This window comes from Apus apus, chromosome 4 (assembly GCF_020740795.1).
Source record: "Apus apus isolate bApuApu2 chromosome 4, bApuApu2.pri.cur, whole genome shotgun sequence".
NCBI classification, from domain to species: Eukaryota; Metazoa; Chordata; class Aves; order Apodiformes; family Apodidae; genus Apus; species Apus apus.
Genome location: NC_067285.1, coordinates 39,157,523 through 39,174,511, shown reverse-complemented (window position 1 = coordinate 39,174,511; position 16,989 = coordinate 39,157,523). Strand labels below are relative to the sequence as shown.

The following is a 16,989-nucleotide window of genomic DNA, read 5'->3' as shown; positions in this document are numbered from 1 at the left end:
GGCCCATGAACACCTTCACATGTTCCCTCACAGCTCTCCCCACACCAAAGCAGGGTGTTTTTCAGTGAGCAGCCCTTCCTACTTGTTCACCTCCCTTTGTTTTCTCTGACTCAAAGTATTTTCTCTTGACTCCAAATTTTGCTGCTTCACTTGTTCGCTTCTTTTTCACAGCCCTGTGACAAGTGCTTGAACCTGCTCTGTATCTGAAATGATACTCATAATCTACCCTCTGCCTGAATCTGTCTCTTTGCACACTGACTTTTTTGTCACACTTTAATTCTCTTTTGCAGCATTTTATCCCCTATCCTCCTCTCTTTCGTTCCCTTATTTTCCATCACTGTGGCCTGGTCAAAACACCACAGAGATGAAGAGGCATCACCAGCTTGCTTCCAAACTACCTGAACACTTGCCTACTTTTACCACTCCATGGAGGGGAAGAGACCTTGCACCCAGTGTTCCACTCTGCCACCTGCTCAGAAGACCACCTCAAAGCTGCCCACAGTGCCTGAAGCCCTGCTGGCTCCACGGGAGGAGGCAGAAGGGCAGAAAAGGGCAGCAAGCATTTTAAATGCCCCCCAAGCTTTTATGCTAGTTCTCCTAAAAGGGAGAAAGTACCAACTTGAATAAACCTGACACCTTCATATGATTTACTTCACTTGGGTAAGAGATCTGAGGAAGGAAAGGGAAGTATTAGCATTACAAAAAAAAACCCCAAGCAGCATTAAACTTCCCATTTCTCATATCTGTTGGCAAACAGCAGCTATTAGCTCCAGCCCTCATCTGTGAGAGCAATGAAAGGTCCATTACTGGTATATTTAAACCAAGATACTTCACATTTCCTTTCTATTTAACTTGAGAAGGAAAGTTCCTTGAAAATATTAATACAGGAATAGACTCCCCTTGCAGTAAAAATTACAATCAGTGGGAAACACAGGCAAAAATCTATACCTTGCCCCAGCTACATAGCCTGTTTTATAGGATTAAAGTCAGGCATCCTTAACTCCATGAGATGTGCAGGAAACCCATGAGCACACATATTAAATATTAAAGGGAAATGATTGATTACACTGCACAAAGGACAGCAAAGCAAACCTAAACTCTGCAGCAGATGCAGGCATACTAAACAGGTGTGTTCTGGAAATTGTAAAAGAAATCCACAGACAACATGAAGAGATTATTTTTCTGCTACACTTGCAAATAAGATCATTCTCAGAACTGGAGAGGGAAAGCCAATTCCTCCAAAACCTTTATGGGCAGAACTCACTACTACGTGCTCCAAAGTACCAGGATACTCACAGCTTTGGTATGTTCTTTGTAAACACAGGAACTTTTACTCAAAATACACTCAGGACAGCACTTCCCATCTAAATGAATTAATTCTTCACCCTGTGAAGAGAAAGGTTGCAGCAACTCAAACAGAATCAGCACCACCAAAAATACTGTGGAATGCAGAGGAATTGCCCTGGAATGCAATCTTCAGTATCTCATTTCACCTTATCTTCTCTCTCTCCTACTTCATCTCTGGAGGTACAGTTTGAAAAATGTGCTTAGTGAAGGCTGCGGTTGCAGAACAAACCTCAGAAAAGGCCAAAGAATTCAGTGATAAGACCACTAGTTCATCCATAAATCCTGCAGAGAAAGACACACCCCCCCGCTCAGTATAATCCACTGCAAATACAGACAGTAGGAACGCTGTATTTGTCCTGTGGTTCACTAAGATTTTATTGGAGCACTGCAGGATTTCAATGCAGTTTTACCTTCATCTTGAATGTTCTACTTTTTTGTTCCCCTCAAGAGAATTTCAAAGCACATACTCTTACTTATCCCACAAGGAAAAAGCCTGTTCTTTGTTACAACTGTACAGCTCCACAGAATCCACTTACATTCAAACTTCAGTTTGAAAATAAGAATTGAGCAGCAGGAGAAGGGAATAAAGTGCTCTAATTCATCACAATTTTTGCACCAAGGTGGAAGCTGAACATTTAGAAAAGAGGGAGACTGTCCTAGGGAACCAGAACACAACTCTAAAGAAACAGCTTTGATTTCTTGAGTGGCTTTTCTGGAACAGATTCTCACCCACTTTAAATATAGATACAGTAACATGTACCAGTCAGTAAACAGACATAGAATCACAGACTGGTTTGGGTTGGAAGGGACCTCCAAGGTCATCTAGTTCCAAACCCCTGCATGGGCAGGGACACCCTCCACCAGACCAGGCTGCACAAGCCACATCCAACCTGCCCTTGAACACCTCCAGGGAGGGGGCTTCCACAACCTCCCAGGGCAACCAAAGCAGAGCACAGGGGCAGAATCCCCTCTCTCAATAATAATTAGAAGCTTTCTAACAAGGTCAACATCAAGAGGAGAAAAGTGTTAACTTTGGAGAAAACAATTGAACTGCCTTTGAACACTTCCAGGGATGGGGCAGCCACAGCTTCCCTGGGCAACCTGGGCCAGGCTCTCACCACCCTCACACTCAAGAATTTCCTTCTTATGTCTAACATAAATCTCCCCTCTTCCAGTTTTAATCCATTCCCCCTTGTCCTCTCCCTCCTTGCCCTTGTCCCAAGCCCCTCCCCAGCTTTCCTGGAGCCCCTTCAGGCACTGGAAGGTGCTCTAAGGTCTCCCTGGAGCCTTCTCTTCTCCAGGCTGAACAGCCCAAACTCTCTCAGCACTGTCTCCAGAGCAGAGCTGCTCCAGCCCTCAGATCATCTTTGTGGCCCTTCTCTGGACTCTCTCCAACAGCTCCATGTCCTTCCTGTGCTGAGGGCTCCAGAGCTGGGCACAGCACTGCAGGTGGGGTCTCACCAGAGCAGAGCAGAGGGGCAGAATCCCCTCCCTGGCCCTGCTTTTGCTGCAGCCCAGGACAGGGTTGGTTTCTGGGCTCCAGCGCACGGTGCCGGCTCATGTTGAGCTTCTCGTCCAACATCACCCCCAAGTCCTTCTCCTCCAGAAATATGTCTACAAAACCACTACAATTTAAAAAGGTAAAAATGAATGACTGAATTAGATGTGGTGCTGATCTGCACTCAGCACTCGTTTAATTCATGCCCATTAAATGTCAGGCTTCATCATCCCAAATCTCAGTGGGCATGATCATCCTCACTTTGCAAACCAGGCTGATTTCTTACCTGTGACAAACAGAAAAGTCACAACTGTTGCTCAAATGTTTGCCAGGGCCCCACATGCCCAATAAAGTCACACAGCTCATGCTGGGTTCCACTGCAGCACGTTGCTCCTTTCTTCTGTTGGCTCACCAGATCACAGAATCATCACAGAATTGTTGGAGTTGGACGGGACCTCTAGAGATCATCTCATCCAACTCACTCTAAGATCCTGCTGAGCTCCAAGTTTACCCAGCAGTTTTGCTGATCTACACCAAGTGGGCATCTGTTCCAGCAGCCACCCCAGGGTGTTTTTCACTGTGCCACACTGGCACACTCACTACTTGGTGTGTGTGAATTACTTTGGACACAGACAGGTCAGTCACAGCCCCAGTCACTGTTCAATCAAGGTAGAACACATTAGCCAACCCTCATGAACTTCTGAGATAGGCAAGCGAAGAGAAACCATATGGTTCTTAGTCATCATGGAGAACAAGTCTTATGAGGAGCAGCTGAGGGAACTGGGGTTGTTTAGTCTGGAGAAGAGGAGCCTGAGGTGAGACCTCATTGCTCTCTACAACTGCCTGAAAGGCGGTTGGGGCCTGTTGGTCTCTTATGCCAAGTAACTGGTGATAGGACAAGATAAAATGGCCTCAAGTTGCTCCAGGGGAGATTTAAATTGGGTATTAGAAGAAACTTCTTCACTGAAAGGGCAATTAAACACTGAAATAGGCTGCCCAAGGAGGTGGCTGAATCACCATCCCTGGAGGTGTTTAAAAGCCATGTAGATGTGGTGCTGAGGGACATGGTTTAAGCCCTGGACTTGGTAGAGTTGGGTTGTGGTTGGACTAGATGATCTTAAAGGGCTTTTCCAACCAGAACAATTCCATGATTCTGTGATCAAGGACCACACATGGCCTAAATCTCTTTCTGTTGGGTCTATATATTTCTGTTCTTAAATCATTACTCCAGTGGTTGGATCCCATGTCACTACTATGTACTGTAACCTCTCCCATCCCTGCCCACATCCCCACCCACATACATAAACACACACTCTAGGAAAAATGAGAACAACTAGCCAAGGAACATGACTCACCTAGCCAAAAAAAAACCAACACAACCATGCTTCTTTGCCTAGACTCAGAAAAGAGAGAAGCTATGGGAGATAACCTGTGGCTCTGCTGAAGAGAGATTCACCATCTTCCAGGCTGAGAACACTGCAAGGCATTGATGGGCCAGGAGGCAGAAAAGAGGGAAGAAAATGTTTTATGCAACCTCCCTCCACCTACATGCACCTGCACCATCTGTGGCACCCAAGCTCAACTTCTAAACACCAGAAGGACTTCTGTAGCTGGCTGGCTGCACGGGGGTCACGCAGCACCCTGCAAAATCTGTCTTGCTCACCCTGTAGTTTTTTGGACTGGCAGAGCTGCTTGCAGAAATGCTCCCTCAGCAGCCCCCCTCAGGAAGGCTGCAGCCTCCCCTGCCAGCACCCATGCCCCATCTTTCTGTGACCATCCTCAGCTGGGGTGCTGGCAAGTGCTCCAGCAGGATTATTTGATGCTCTTGACAGTTTGAGCAGATCCGCAGCCATAGCCGTTTCAGCCTGTCATGGAACTTGTACTCCCAGCTCATCACTAACCTGCTGAAAATGGCTTTTTGAAGATTAGGTCAGAATCACCAAAGCTACTTTCATCTCTGGCAGCTGCTGGACAGGTTTGTTTGAAAGGGTTTATAAGCTAAACCTCTACCCTTCCCTCACATAAAGCTGCTAGACTATGTCGAGGCGTCTAGGATTTGGAGTCTGTATCTGTGGCCTCATTACACTTTAAACAGGATGATGTGACCAGAAAATGAATAGTGCCTTAATGAAGAGATGAATCCAAATGCTTCCCCATCAGCCCCGATTTATTGATGCAGGTTCCTAAAAACCAGACCTGCAAGTCAAAAAGGAAAAAGCAAAGGAAAAAGAAAATATTTAATTTGCTTCTTGCGTAAGGATTTTATTGCAATTTATTAATGTGCACCTTGTACTACTGAGGTAAACTATGACTGAACATGACTTGAGGAAGCTACTTTATCACAAGGGAAGCCACTAAGTCCTTGGCCAAATATATTTTATGAAGTGGGACCATAACTCTTGCCTGCAACAAAGGACACTGTCTTTCTGGTTCTGTGCTCCTAGCAATCACCTTTCATTCAATTTAAAATTGCAAGGATTCATACTTTGACAAATAATACCACTTTTTCAGATGGTCAGGCTTTTAGATGGGTGGTACCTGTGAGAGCCTGAGTCTGATAAAAATTGGTGCATGAGCAATAATGCTGCACACTTTTGAAAGTGTCCCCCCACCCCAGTTTGGAACCCTACATGTTACTGTTCTGTAAAATATCCCTGGCTTTTCTGACTAATGGATTCTTCGCCAGTACCCAAGATATGAGCATGAATATGAAATAATTCTCCCTGCTGAGCCATGACAGCATGCCATCATCATTAGTGTAAATGATCCCATTTACAACCAGAAGCATGTGGGAAGCTGCCTGGAACAGATGCAAGTGCCCAAGACTTTATGCCAACCACGACCTTCCACTCAGCAAAACCTCTCTGTGCAGTTTAAGGTCAGATGCTCATTCCTACACCAGCAACAAGAGCTTGGGTCTCAGACTCGATGCATTTTTGCTACCTAAAAGGCTCAATCTGAGATGAACAAAGCACACACTTTTATTCCTGGATACATCCTCTCTGCACGATCATCATTTGGGAGCCCATATGTAGATTCTCACTTTTTTTGAAAGAACATTAGAACAATCTCATCCAGTGAATCCACAGCCCTGCGAGAGGGACTTGTGGGATCTAGTGGATGAAAAGTTGGACCTGAGTAAGCACAGTGTGCACTTGCAGCCCAGAAACCAACTGTGTCCTGGGCTGCATCAAAAAGCAGCTTGGCCAGCAGGGCCAGGGAGGGGATTCTGCCCCTCTGCTCTGCTCTGGTGAGACCCCACCTGCAGTGCTGTGCCCAGCTCTGGAGCCCTCAGCACAGGAAGGACATTGAGCTCCTGGGGAGAGTCCAGAGAACGGCCACAAAGATGATCCAAGGGCTGGAGCAGCTCTGCTGTGGAGACAAGCTGGAAGAGTTGGGGTGTTCAGCCTGGAGAAGAGAAGGCTCCAGGGAGACCTTAGAGCAGCTTCCAGTGCCTGAAGGGGCTCCAGGAAAGCTGGGGAGGGACTTGGGACAAGGGCAGGGAGGGAGAGGACAAGGGGTAATGGTCTTAAACTACAGCTGGGGAGATTCAGATTAGACATTAGGAAGACATTCTTTACAAGGAGGGTGGTGAAGCACTGGCCCAGGTGGCCCAGAGAGGTGGTGGAGGCCTCATCCCTGGAGACATTCAGGGTCAGGCTTGAGGATGCTCTGAACAACCTGATCTAGTCAAGAAGGCCCTCTGTGCACTGCAGAGGGGGCTGGACTAGATGACCTTTAAAGGTGCCTTCCAACCCCACACATTCTGTGATTCTGTGACTTCAGACACAATACAGGGTGCTGCTATTCAAGATTCAGCACACAGGCAGCATCTCCAGAAGAGCATTGCCACAGAGAGAAAATTCAGAAGGCTTCAATTCCTTCTCTTCTCTTGACTGACACTCTGGAGTATCACGGAATCACAGAATCTTAGGGTTTGGAAAGTACCTCAAAAGATCATCTAGTTCAACCCCCCTGCCAGAGCAGGATCACCCAGAGCACATCACACAGGAACGTGTCCAGGTGGGCCTTTAATATCTTCAGAGAAGGAGACTCCACAGCCTCTCTGGGCAGCCTGTTCCAGTGCTCTGTCACTCTCACAGTAAAGAAGTTTTTTCTGAGTAGTAGGTATAAAGCAGGTATTAACCCATCAGAAGTAAGAAGTTTTACCCCACTGCAAAAAGGCAATTCCAAACATATTTGTATGTCTGTGTGTGTGAAGGATTCAACCCTATCTAATGCATTTTTCACATCCACTGCAGAGCAAACAGTGCTGGATTAATGCTTGGACTCAATCATCTTAGTGTCTTTTCCAATCAAAATGATTCTATGATTCTATAACCTGGGGGTGGGTGGTTTAGTCTTGGAGTAAAGAGCACTGGGAATAATATACCTTATCAGCTTCACTTCCATGCCAAGAATGGCAGGGAACCACAGAATGGTGAAGGTTGGAAGGGACCTTCAAGATTATCAGGATCCAACCTCCCTGGCATGAGCAGGGACACCTCCCACCAGACCAGGCTGCACAAACCTCATCCAACCTGCTCTTGAACACCTCCAGGGATGGGGCAGACACAGCTTCCCTGGGCAACCTATTCCAGCACCTTCCTACCCTCATGGTGAAGAATTTCTTCCTGACGTCTCACCTAAATCTCCCCTCTTTCAGTTTAAAACCATCACCCCTTGTCATATCACTGCCCTCCCTGGTGAAAAGCCCCTCCCCAGCTTTCCTGGAGCCCCTTCAGGCACTGGAAGGTGCTCTAAGGTCTCCTCGAAGAGGGAGAAAAAATGGAGAAAAGTGGAACACCAACTTCCATATCCAGCCACCTCCATGAAGCCCTCTGTAGCACACAGAACGACGAGAAAACAAACACTTCTGAAGCTTTTAACTCTCTCTGACCTGTACATCTCTCCCCACATGCAGATGGTCACTGGGTGTCTTAACCTCCAGTGCAGCAGGCAGACAACAGCATGGGAGGGAAACCAAGCTAAATTAGTCCCTGATCCACACTGGCTTGCTTCACAACGCAAGCTCACTCAGCAGTCAAACTCCCATGGAAAATCCAAAGCCTACTCTGCTTTCCTGTGTTTTCAAGGTAAATACCCAAAATAAGCTCCGAGAGAAGGGCAGGTTCTTTGAGTGTCTCAAGGTGTCAGCTGGGAAAAAAGAAAAATGGAAGGGGAAAAAAACTAAATCCCAAGACTTGACAGATACAGCTTGAAAGAAGAGAACCTTTCTTACCTTGGCACACTCCACTTTGGCACACTCTGCTTCATGACAAGTGACTTGCCCTTCCTCACACATGCAGAAGCCACAGGGAGTACTATTCCACACCTCCTGGTGGTACCTGACAGTGCCACCATGCAAGCAGCTCCCCTTGGAAGGGACACACTCCTCACAGCACTTCCCATGACGCTGCACTTTGTTCTCCCCCTGAAAAACCACCAGAGACCATTGAGCAGGACTGGTTGAATCCATCTGCATGGCCACAGGGATACCTGCAGCCAGGGGATCAAAGGGGAATGGCTTTTCCCTACCTTTTCACAGTTAATAGAGTCACAGGTCTCCCTCAGACATCTCACTTCCCCTCTGTGACAAGCACAGGCAGTGCAGGCATTTTTTTTCCACTGTTGGCCATGCTGTTGGAAAAGGACACGTATTATACAACTGCTAAACACTCCTTGTAAATAACCTCATTCTTTCTCAAAACTGTGCTGCTGAGGGAACACGATGGCTCCTTCTGCATGTCTGTACCAAATACAAAACTTTTCTTAAAAAATGCTTATCCCTACATGATCAGCAAGCAGGAAGAAGAGGTATGAGGCCTAGAGGACACTGTGGTGTGTATTTCTTATTAACTGCAAGCCAGTGACACTGCTGAAGCCTTAACTACTATAATTAGCAAAAAAAAAAAAAATCATTAACAGAAAATCCCACACATATACACTAATTATATAATTCATCAAATTAACACCAGATGATACAATGAAAGCTATAAATACTTTGACCTTCACCAGAGCTTTCTACTTCCTCCTTCATGGAAGTGTGAAAAGAAAGTGCCTAACGAGCTTCCTTGCAAACTCCCTTTCTGCTTGCCAGCAAATTCTTATCTAGTCCTAATTTCTTTCAACTCTTCTAGCTTTTCAGGAAATGATAATTTAAAAAAGCAACAGTTGTAATAAGCCATCAGTGCTGGCAGAAAGTCAGATGGCAGGGACAAGGAGAAAAGAGATGTGCCAGAACTTGGGAACAACTGCCTTTTGGTGTGGCTCCTCAAAGGTTACCTGGTACACTTTTCCTGCCACTGAGCAGGGCTTTGGAACACATTCTGGGCAGCATTTTCCAGGGGACATAACCATAACTTCATCCTAAACAGAAAGCAGGAGAGACAAGTGAAATAAGAGCATGAACAAGGAGCTCAGCATCACTGCCTGGAATTCCAGGCATTTGTGGTAGTTGTGTGATAACCCACAGTGGCTCAGGGCTTGGCTTTGGCTTCAATATGGCATGAGGTCAGTCTAGAAAGCTAGAAAGGGATTTCCTTCATGGCATCTTCTGGGCTGCTCTGGATGGCAATCAAGCTTCAAATACATACGTACAGACATCCCTTCTCCAAATCACCCTCTTGTCACATGTAAGTTCTGCCTGACAATTTGTACATCTGCATGAGAAGTGGGCCTTGCCAAGGGCAAGATGACAGTCATGAGTAATGTCCCCAGAAGGCAGATGGGTCCTGACCTGGCTGCAGAGAAGAGGCTGGCAGGAAGCTGTGAAGCACTGTGTGGCACCACCCCTGCAGACACATTTGGAGCATGGACCCAGGCGCCAGTCCTCACCATCCTGGAACAAGCGCCCATCAAAGGAGCAAGGCTCTAGGAGACAGAAAAACCATGGGACATCTTCTTTTCCAATGCCCCTTCATCCCTTTCTGTCACCCATAATTACAACACAGACTTCAAAATCCTGGTTTGTCAAAGCAGGTGATGACAGTAACAATTCCACCAGTCTTCAATCGCTTTAGACATGAGAAGGAAGAGCTCTGGGATGCAATTCTCCCACTGGACTTCCATCAGAAGAGGTATCCAATAGCTCAGGCATTTTTGGATCCCACAGTCCAAGACTGCAAGTGCTAAGGGTGCCCTCAGTACATAAGAAATGTCTGCATCTTTCTTTCCAAATGTTAATCTCCAAAATAAGGACACACTAGGCACACCTGCTCACTGCTTAAAGCTTATCAGTTCCTCTTAGCCTATGGGTGAAGCCAGTAAAAATGTAAATGTGGTAGCAGGCCCCAAAGAGAATTAAGAGAGACACTTGATGCCAGTGTCTTCCCAACAGAACTGAACAAGGATAGTTTTCCAGACTTGGGACTACAAGGAGATTTCCAGTGACCTACAGTGAAGCCAGACACTGCCCCATTCACATGCAATACTCACGGCCACGGCGCACACATCTAGGACAGCAGGATCCCTGGGCAGTGTGCTGCAGCTCCCCTGGTCCACAAGTGAGGGCTGGGCAGGCTGTGGGGCTGCACTTCACGTTCCCATGGGCACAGGAGCACCTGACACAGCCAGAGCTGTCCCACTGAGTGCCATGCTGCAGTGCACAACACAACCAAAGGCACAGAAAACACAGGTATGAATCCAGATCAGAGCTGTAAATACACCTTCTCCCCTTTCCATCCCCCCTACACTAGTATCAACTTGACTCCTTTGCAGGTCCAGTCAATGTTGGCACGTTGTAGCCCTCACTGTTGGGGCAAAAAGTACCTTAATACTGGTAAGGTAGCAAACCTGGAGATCAGCCTAATTTTCCTTCTTGTTGCAGAGTGCCATCCAGCAACAAATCCCTGTCAACCACCCAGGCCAACAGATACAATCCCTCTTCCCAACAGTTTCTGCAGGGCAAACTCTACGTTTAGAGCCACGTTTTCTTTAGAGAAACATTCCACATGGACCCCAACACATGCCCTGGTGAACACTGCCCACCCCAGATGCTTAAAGCACCTCACTAGGAGTAGCATCTCATTAGATTTCCTGATTCATTAATGCAGAAACAATGATCTCTGCCCTGAGTCATCGTTAGGGAAAACTGTTCCCAAGAAGAAACATGTTGGTGGATTGCAACACTCTCCAACAAGTAGAGAATGCTAATTTTTACCAAAAATGCAGTATTGAATTAGCTGGGGAGTAAAAAAGGTCTTGCCAGGTAAAGGACACAGATTTTCTTTGATGGAGCAACCACTAGGACCAGTGTTGTCAGTCAGATACTTGTAGAACGAAGGTCAGACCGTAAATTATTACAGTGGCTTACTGACAAAAAGAGAAACCTTCTTCCTTCTGGAAATCTGTGCCAGCCATTAGGAAGAGACTTGACCAAAAACCTGCTTAATGACCACCTCCCAGTGGATCTAGGGTGTGCCATATGACTATAGGTACAAATATGCCTGCAATCCCTGCGGGCTGGTCGACTTCTTCACCTGCCTTGTGTCCCAAAGAACAGGCTCAGAGAGCCAAAAGACAAAGCTGCAGCAAAAATTCAGCACAGAAAAATGCAGCAACAACAAATTGTGGAAGCCCCATCCCTGGAAGTGTTCAAAGCCAGGCTGGATGGGGCTTGGAGCAGCCTGGACTGGTGCGAGGTGTCTCGGCCCATGCAGGGGGGTTGGAACTAGATCTTGAAGGTCCCTTCCAACCCAAACCAGTCTGTGATTCTATGACCTTCCCTTTTTGCAAACCCTGGACCAAAATCCGCTTATATCACGTTATCTGATAGAGACAGAATGTGAGCCCAGTGAATTTTCCTTCTCCCACCCACCAGCTAAGCATCCCTCACTGCACCAGAGAGCTAAAAGCTGGAGAGGATTGCCAGAGCCAGGGAACATGACAGGGCACTCACGCCATGGATCTGTCCTTCATGTTGGCAAAATCCTTCAGCTCGGAACACACATTCAGGGCAACACTTGTTGGGGGCTATTTGAAGCACTTCTCCCTAAAAAGACACAAGAATCCAATAAGCAGCTCACATAAGCAGAGACTTTAACAGGAAGGTAAAGAACTGGGCTAGGCTAGACCCAGTGCTCTCAGTTTAGAGAGGAAACACACGAAGTAAAATCCATAATGCTGCTAAAACAGATCCCTTTGTGAAGAGGCAGCACACCTCTTTGCTGTATTTGACATTTCACCATCAAAACAACAGCAGGAGAATTTACACTCCTAGAAGTACAATTAGGAGGTCCCCAGCTGAACTAGCTTTCAGATCAGAACAAAGAACTACATTAAAACTGACAACGACCACAGCACAGCCAGGTGATGCTTTGCTTTGCATGCTCCTGGAGCTTAGCAAAATGACCTCTTGCCATGTCCTCTCCAACAGAAGGGAAAAGATGATGCTGATGGAAGCACCCCATCAGACAAAGGGCAAAACACATCAGTAAAGACACCAGCCAGCACTGGGAAGGATCCCCAATTCCCACCACTGAATGTGTCTCCAGGGACTCTCCAAAGCAATGCTTTCCTGTTCTTCCCAACCACATGTGCAACACCCCAGGCCTTGCACAGCACCCCACAGACAGGACAGCATCAGCTGCAGGATGACCTTATTTTGCAGGGGGATCTGTCACCAAGGGCAAATGCACCAGGAGGGGCCCTGGCACCACCTCAGCTACCACAGAACTCTGTGGTTTTCCTCCCACAGATAACAACATAAAAAGGACCAAACAATTTTACTGATATGAGCATGGTTGCTGGAAAGGGAGAAAACCAAAACCCAAAACCAGAGAAGAACACGTCAGGTTCAGGAAGTGAAATGTAGAAAGATTTTATCCCTGAGGTGACCTTCTTCAAAATATTTCAAAGGTGTTTCTCAGGAAACATAATCCATCCTTTCCACTTTGAAAGGGTACAGACAAGATGGAAGGGATTTCTGCTCAGAAGGAAGTCATTATTTGTTTTGTTGTAATGAAAACAATGAAGAGATCATGACACCAAAAAAATTGTCTGACCTTTCACCTCTTTATTTGTATGACAAAAGCAAACAGAATCATTTCAAATGTCACAAGTTTTCTTTCTGTTTTCTACAAGAAACATTTTGGTCTTTCCAACTGAAAAAAGTTTCTCACTTCAAGGTTTCCTTCAATGCTGTGGTTTTTAGGAGGTGGGAAACAAAACTAAATTTCATTTCATTTAGCTTAAACCATTAAAGAGTGATCCTGCTGTGGAGAAACTGTTCTAGGCTGTTGGTCTGTTTTGGTTCAGACAACAAATAATGTTTGCTGATTTTCTGCCCACTCAAAGAATTCAGTCTTCACAGCAGTAGGTTTTACAGACCCGTGTTTAGATCACCACTGGGTATGCTTTTTTTTTGGCTTCATTTATGCCTTGTGGCTGTAAACAAGATCAGCAATATTAGTATAAATGTCCTAATAAGCAGATAAGAAATAAACTGTGGAGTGGGATGGTGGTTTCTGACATTGTTTGTTTATGCTTGAAGGACAAGTGGATTTTTTTCTTCTGAGTTCCTTGATGCTCCTTTTCAACATTTAAATGGCCAGACTTTTATGGATCTCTTCAACTCTTTGTCTTGAAGATTACTGATATCAGGGAGTCAACACTGATTAATTTCACACTATAAATCTCTTTCCCTTTATGAGCTCTCCAGTTGCCACCTTTTTATTTATCCAATTAAAAAAAAAATTAACAAAACCATCTTATCTAGCCCACTCATTCCTGAGTGTGCCATGGCAGCACTCTTTTTTTATCTCTCTCCTCCTTAGCATAAAAATTCCCAATATTTCAGTCTGGCTTTAATCCATTCACAGTGACAACAACGGGGAAAACCAGTGGGAATTAAAATTATTTCCTTGCTGAGGTTGTGATATTGGAAAACATTTTAAGCAGCTTTATAAAGCCATATAATTATATTGGCAGTGCCTCTTTAAAACACTAATTTCCATGGCCATCCATGCGTACTACCCCAGTAATCCAGATGCTAATGCAAGACCAATTCCATGGCCAATTAGCTGTAACCATTAATGAAGGCCCAGACAGAGAAAGGTAAACAGGAGATAATGAAAACTCAACAACCACCACGAGGCAGAAGGAATGGAAAGACAGACAATCTGAGCTCTGTTGTTGTTCAGCAGAGTGGAACGCGTCCATCTGCATAGTTGAGGGAGACCCAGCTCCACCTTCCAGTGAAGGGTGACTGGAAGCTGGGCTCATGCTGGGAGGTCTGGTCCCAGTTCAGGGGCTTCCTCTGGGGACCAGACTGGGCTGGGTTTTGCCTGTGTGTTTCTTGCATGGGCTCGTGGCAATGGGAAGAGCACAGAGACTGTGCCTGCCCCTGAGAGGTGAAATGGGATTTCCCAGCTCCCTCCTGCTTCCCTCAAATCCTGCTATGAAGCAAACCCTTGGATTCAAAAGGAGCTGCAGGGAGGCAGCTGAGCCCAGGAGGTGGACACAGCAGCTGTCCCAGTGGTGCAGGAAGATAAGCAACCAGCTCACCTCTGCCTTCCAGGGAAACACATGCTGCATCATCTCCTTGTGTCCCTCTTAATACCCTTCCACAGGCATGAGAGGACCACTTATCCCAACTGCTCCCACCATGACATGTAACACAGCATGGCAGACCCAAACCTTTGGACACATAACTGCTCCAGGGGTTTAAAGCACGGAGAAGGCTGGGAACTCCAGTGACCTGACATTGCTCCCACCACACAGAATGGGTCTGTTGGCATTTGGACAGTCACAGCCACTTACCTTCTGGAAGTCACACTGAGGGTGTTTGCAGGTGGTAGCTTCACAGGTGACAACGCTGCTACGGCAAAGGCAGTTGTGGCAAGAATCTGGCTTCCAAAGGGTGTTATTCTGCAAATAGGCACACGTGTTAAGTAAGTTTTAAATTAAATCCATACAGCACAAAGTGTGTGCTATTTCACACAACAGCAAATGGCTCAAATACCTCATTATAGACAGACTGGAAGAGTAAAGTCTGCAACAGACAACCCCTCCCTCCCACATGCTTATCAGGCACAACTTCGGTGCTATTCGTTCAAGAACTTCAAACACACAGTTGAAAGACAAGACCATGCATTGCAAATAATCAAGTGCAATGGCAAGATAATTCATAGGGCATAACCCCAAGGTGATTGTAGCATCTCTGGGAAGTTCAGACTGAGCTGCTATGATCACAGCTTGTGCACGGGCAGCTGAGCTAGCTTAGAGGCTAACCTCTCCTGGACAGACAGCTGCAGCACCATACAGCACCCCATGAGTGATGGGGAAGGCAGGTAAATATTGACATGCCTGAATCCAAACGAGCTGTTGAATGAAACACTCGAAATTTTCAGTCTGCAGGACCATGGAAAAAAAGTTCTTGTGTCAAAACCATGACAGAAACTGAGCGTGTGTCAGGCAGCAAGGTGGAAGGAAAGGCCTCAAGTGCCCAAGACACATTAAGATACTAAGATTAAACTGATTTAGCCAAAAATACTGCACACATAGCCAGGCATGAACAGGTTCTACCTGGTCACATTTATTCTATGATGTCACGAAAGGGACACTGACCAAGCAGACAGACCAACAGAGTTGAAATAGCTGTCGCCACCACTCGATCAGTGCACCCAGCTGGAACACCCACAGCTAATTCCCAAGGGTTTTCGCCACCTCTACTTGAGCCCTTTCCCATTCCCTCCGTGCTGAGGTCATGATCCCACGCTGCCATCCTGCTTTCACAGGGCAGCTCAGGCCCTCATCCAGCTGCTTGGACACTTGCCAGACTTCTCCTTCCCTCCCACCAGGTTCTCCAAGGTCTGAGCAGCCACTTGAGACTCATTACTTTCGGTAGGATGCTTTGGAAAACAAAGTCTTCCTTCTTTTCACTCCTGAACACAAGACTTCCAGCCATCCTGACATCACACAGCACCAGTAGCATCCCAGCCAAGCAGCCAAGTCTGCTTGTCACACTTCTTCTGCCTGCCACCCCCCTTCCTAGGAGAGTGTCTTGCCTGCACTCAGCTCCTCTGCAGTGTCCCTTCCCCATGCCCAGTACCCTCTTTCAGCTTAAAAAAGCAACCAGTAACTACATGCTGAGGTTATTCTGAAGAATATAATTGCTACCTTCATATTTAATGATCTGTTTTTAAAAGCCTGCAGTTAATCCAGCAAAAGAAAACCGGAAGAGGAAGATCAGTTTCTCATCTGAACAACTCTTCCCCATTAGACAGTCGTGTGTGCACGAGGCTAAATTGATGCCACACAGGAGATTTTCCTGCTACTGCATACAGCCTTTTCTTAATTGATTGGAAAGAAGACCTGACTTCTTGCTCATTTACATGATGTAGTGATTTCCTACTTATTTACACAATGCAGTGATTTACTCCAGCAAGTCAATTTACTCACAGTGCACAGTACAGCTGAGGCAAATTAAGATATGAAAAGAAGATGAGCAGTTTACTACTAGGACCACATTTAGGGCTAACCACTAAAACTGTGAAGCATAATGATAAAATACTGAAATGTACCTTAAAGGCCTGTTAGGCTGCTTAATGAGAGCAAAAAAATCTTGAAAAATCTGGACCCTTCTCAGGCACTCAAGCAGAAGCTGCCGGGTGACTGGAAGAGACAAAGGCAGAGGCTCAATCTTCATTGACCCATCCTGCATCCAGAGCCAATTGTTGAGTAGAAACAGAGCTTTTTGTCAAACCAAAATGGCTTACTCTGGGATGCTGGATGAGGAGTGCAAACCTGCAACCCATGGGACAACCAGAAATACTGCTAGCAAAGCCTTGTGTCTCATCACTGCTTGACAGAAGCATTTTGTTCCCATCAAGCTGTGCTCTTCTCTCATGGCAAAGTTCACACAAAGGTAACAAACACTCCAGCAGCATCAAAAACTTATTTAAGGAGATTCTCTGTTAATGTACTGATGGTGGTGAGGCTAACCTTAGTCACAGGGAGAGCTGGCAGGAAGTGTGCAGCCCCTTGGGGCAAGATATCAACATGACACAGAGAGAGGGTCATTTCTGCTCTGCTAATACAGGGGGTTCTCCTGTCATATTCACATGGCTGGGGCTGGGGCCCTGCACTGGGAGCAGAAAGGGAGACAGCAGATTTAGTGCCTCATCACTTGGCTCTCCTAAACC

The 16,989-nt window shown here is 46.2% G+C and overlaps 1 protein-coding gene across 1 annotated transcript in view; it reads right to left on the bottom strand.

Moving 5' to 3' along the window:
- FRAS1 (Fraser extracellular matrix complex subunit 1) overlaps positions 1 to 16,989 on the bottom strand; it is a 164,752-nt gene that overhangs the window by 92,856 nt on the left and 54,907 nt on the right. Inside the window, exons 3-10 of the mRNA XM_051618261.1 lie at positions 14,606 to 14,713; positions 11,745 to 11,837; positions 10,283 to 10,442; positions 9,585 to 9,718; positions 9,131 to 9,214; positions 8,384 to 8,485; positions 8,088 to 8,279; positions 1,297 to 1,386 (exon numbers count right to left, since the gene is read on the bottom strand). Coding sequence (XP_051474221.1) covers positions 1,297 to 1,386; positions 8,088 to 8,279; positions 8,384 to 8,485; positions 9,131 to 9,214; positions 9,585 to 9,718; positions 10,283 to 10,442; positions 11,745 to 11,837; positions 14,606 to 14,713 — 963 coding nt within the window. The remainder of the gene's footprint in view (positions 1 to 1,296; positions 1,387 to 8,087; positions 8,280 to 8,383; positions 8,486 to 9,130; positions 9,215 to 9,584; positions 9,719 to 10,282; positions 10,443 to 11,744; positions 11,838 to 14,605; positions 14,714 to 16,989) is intronic.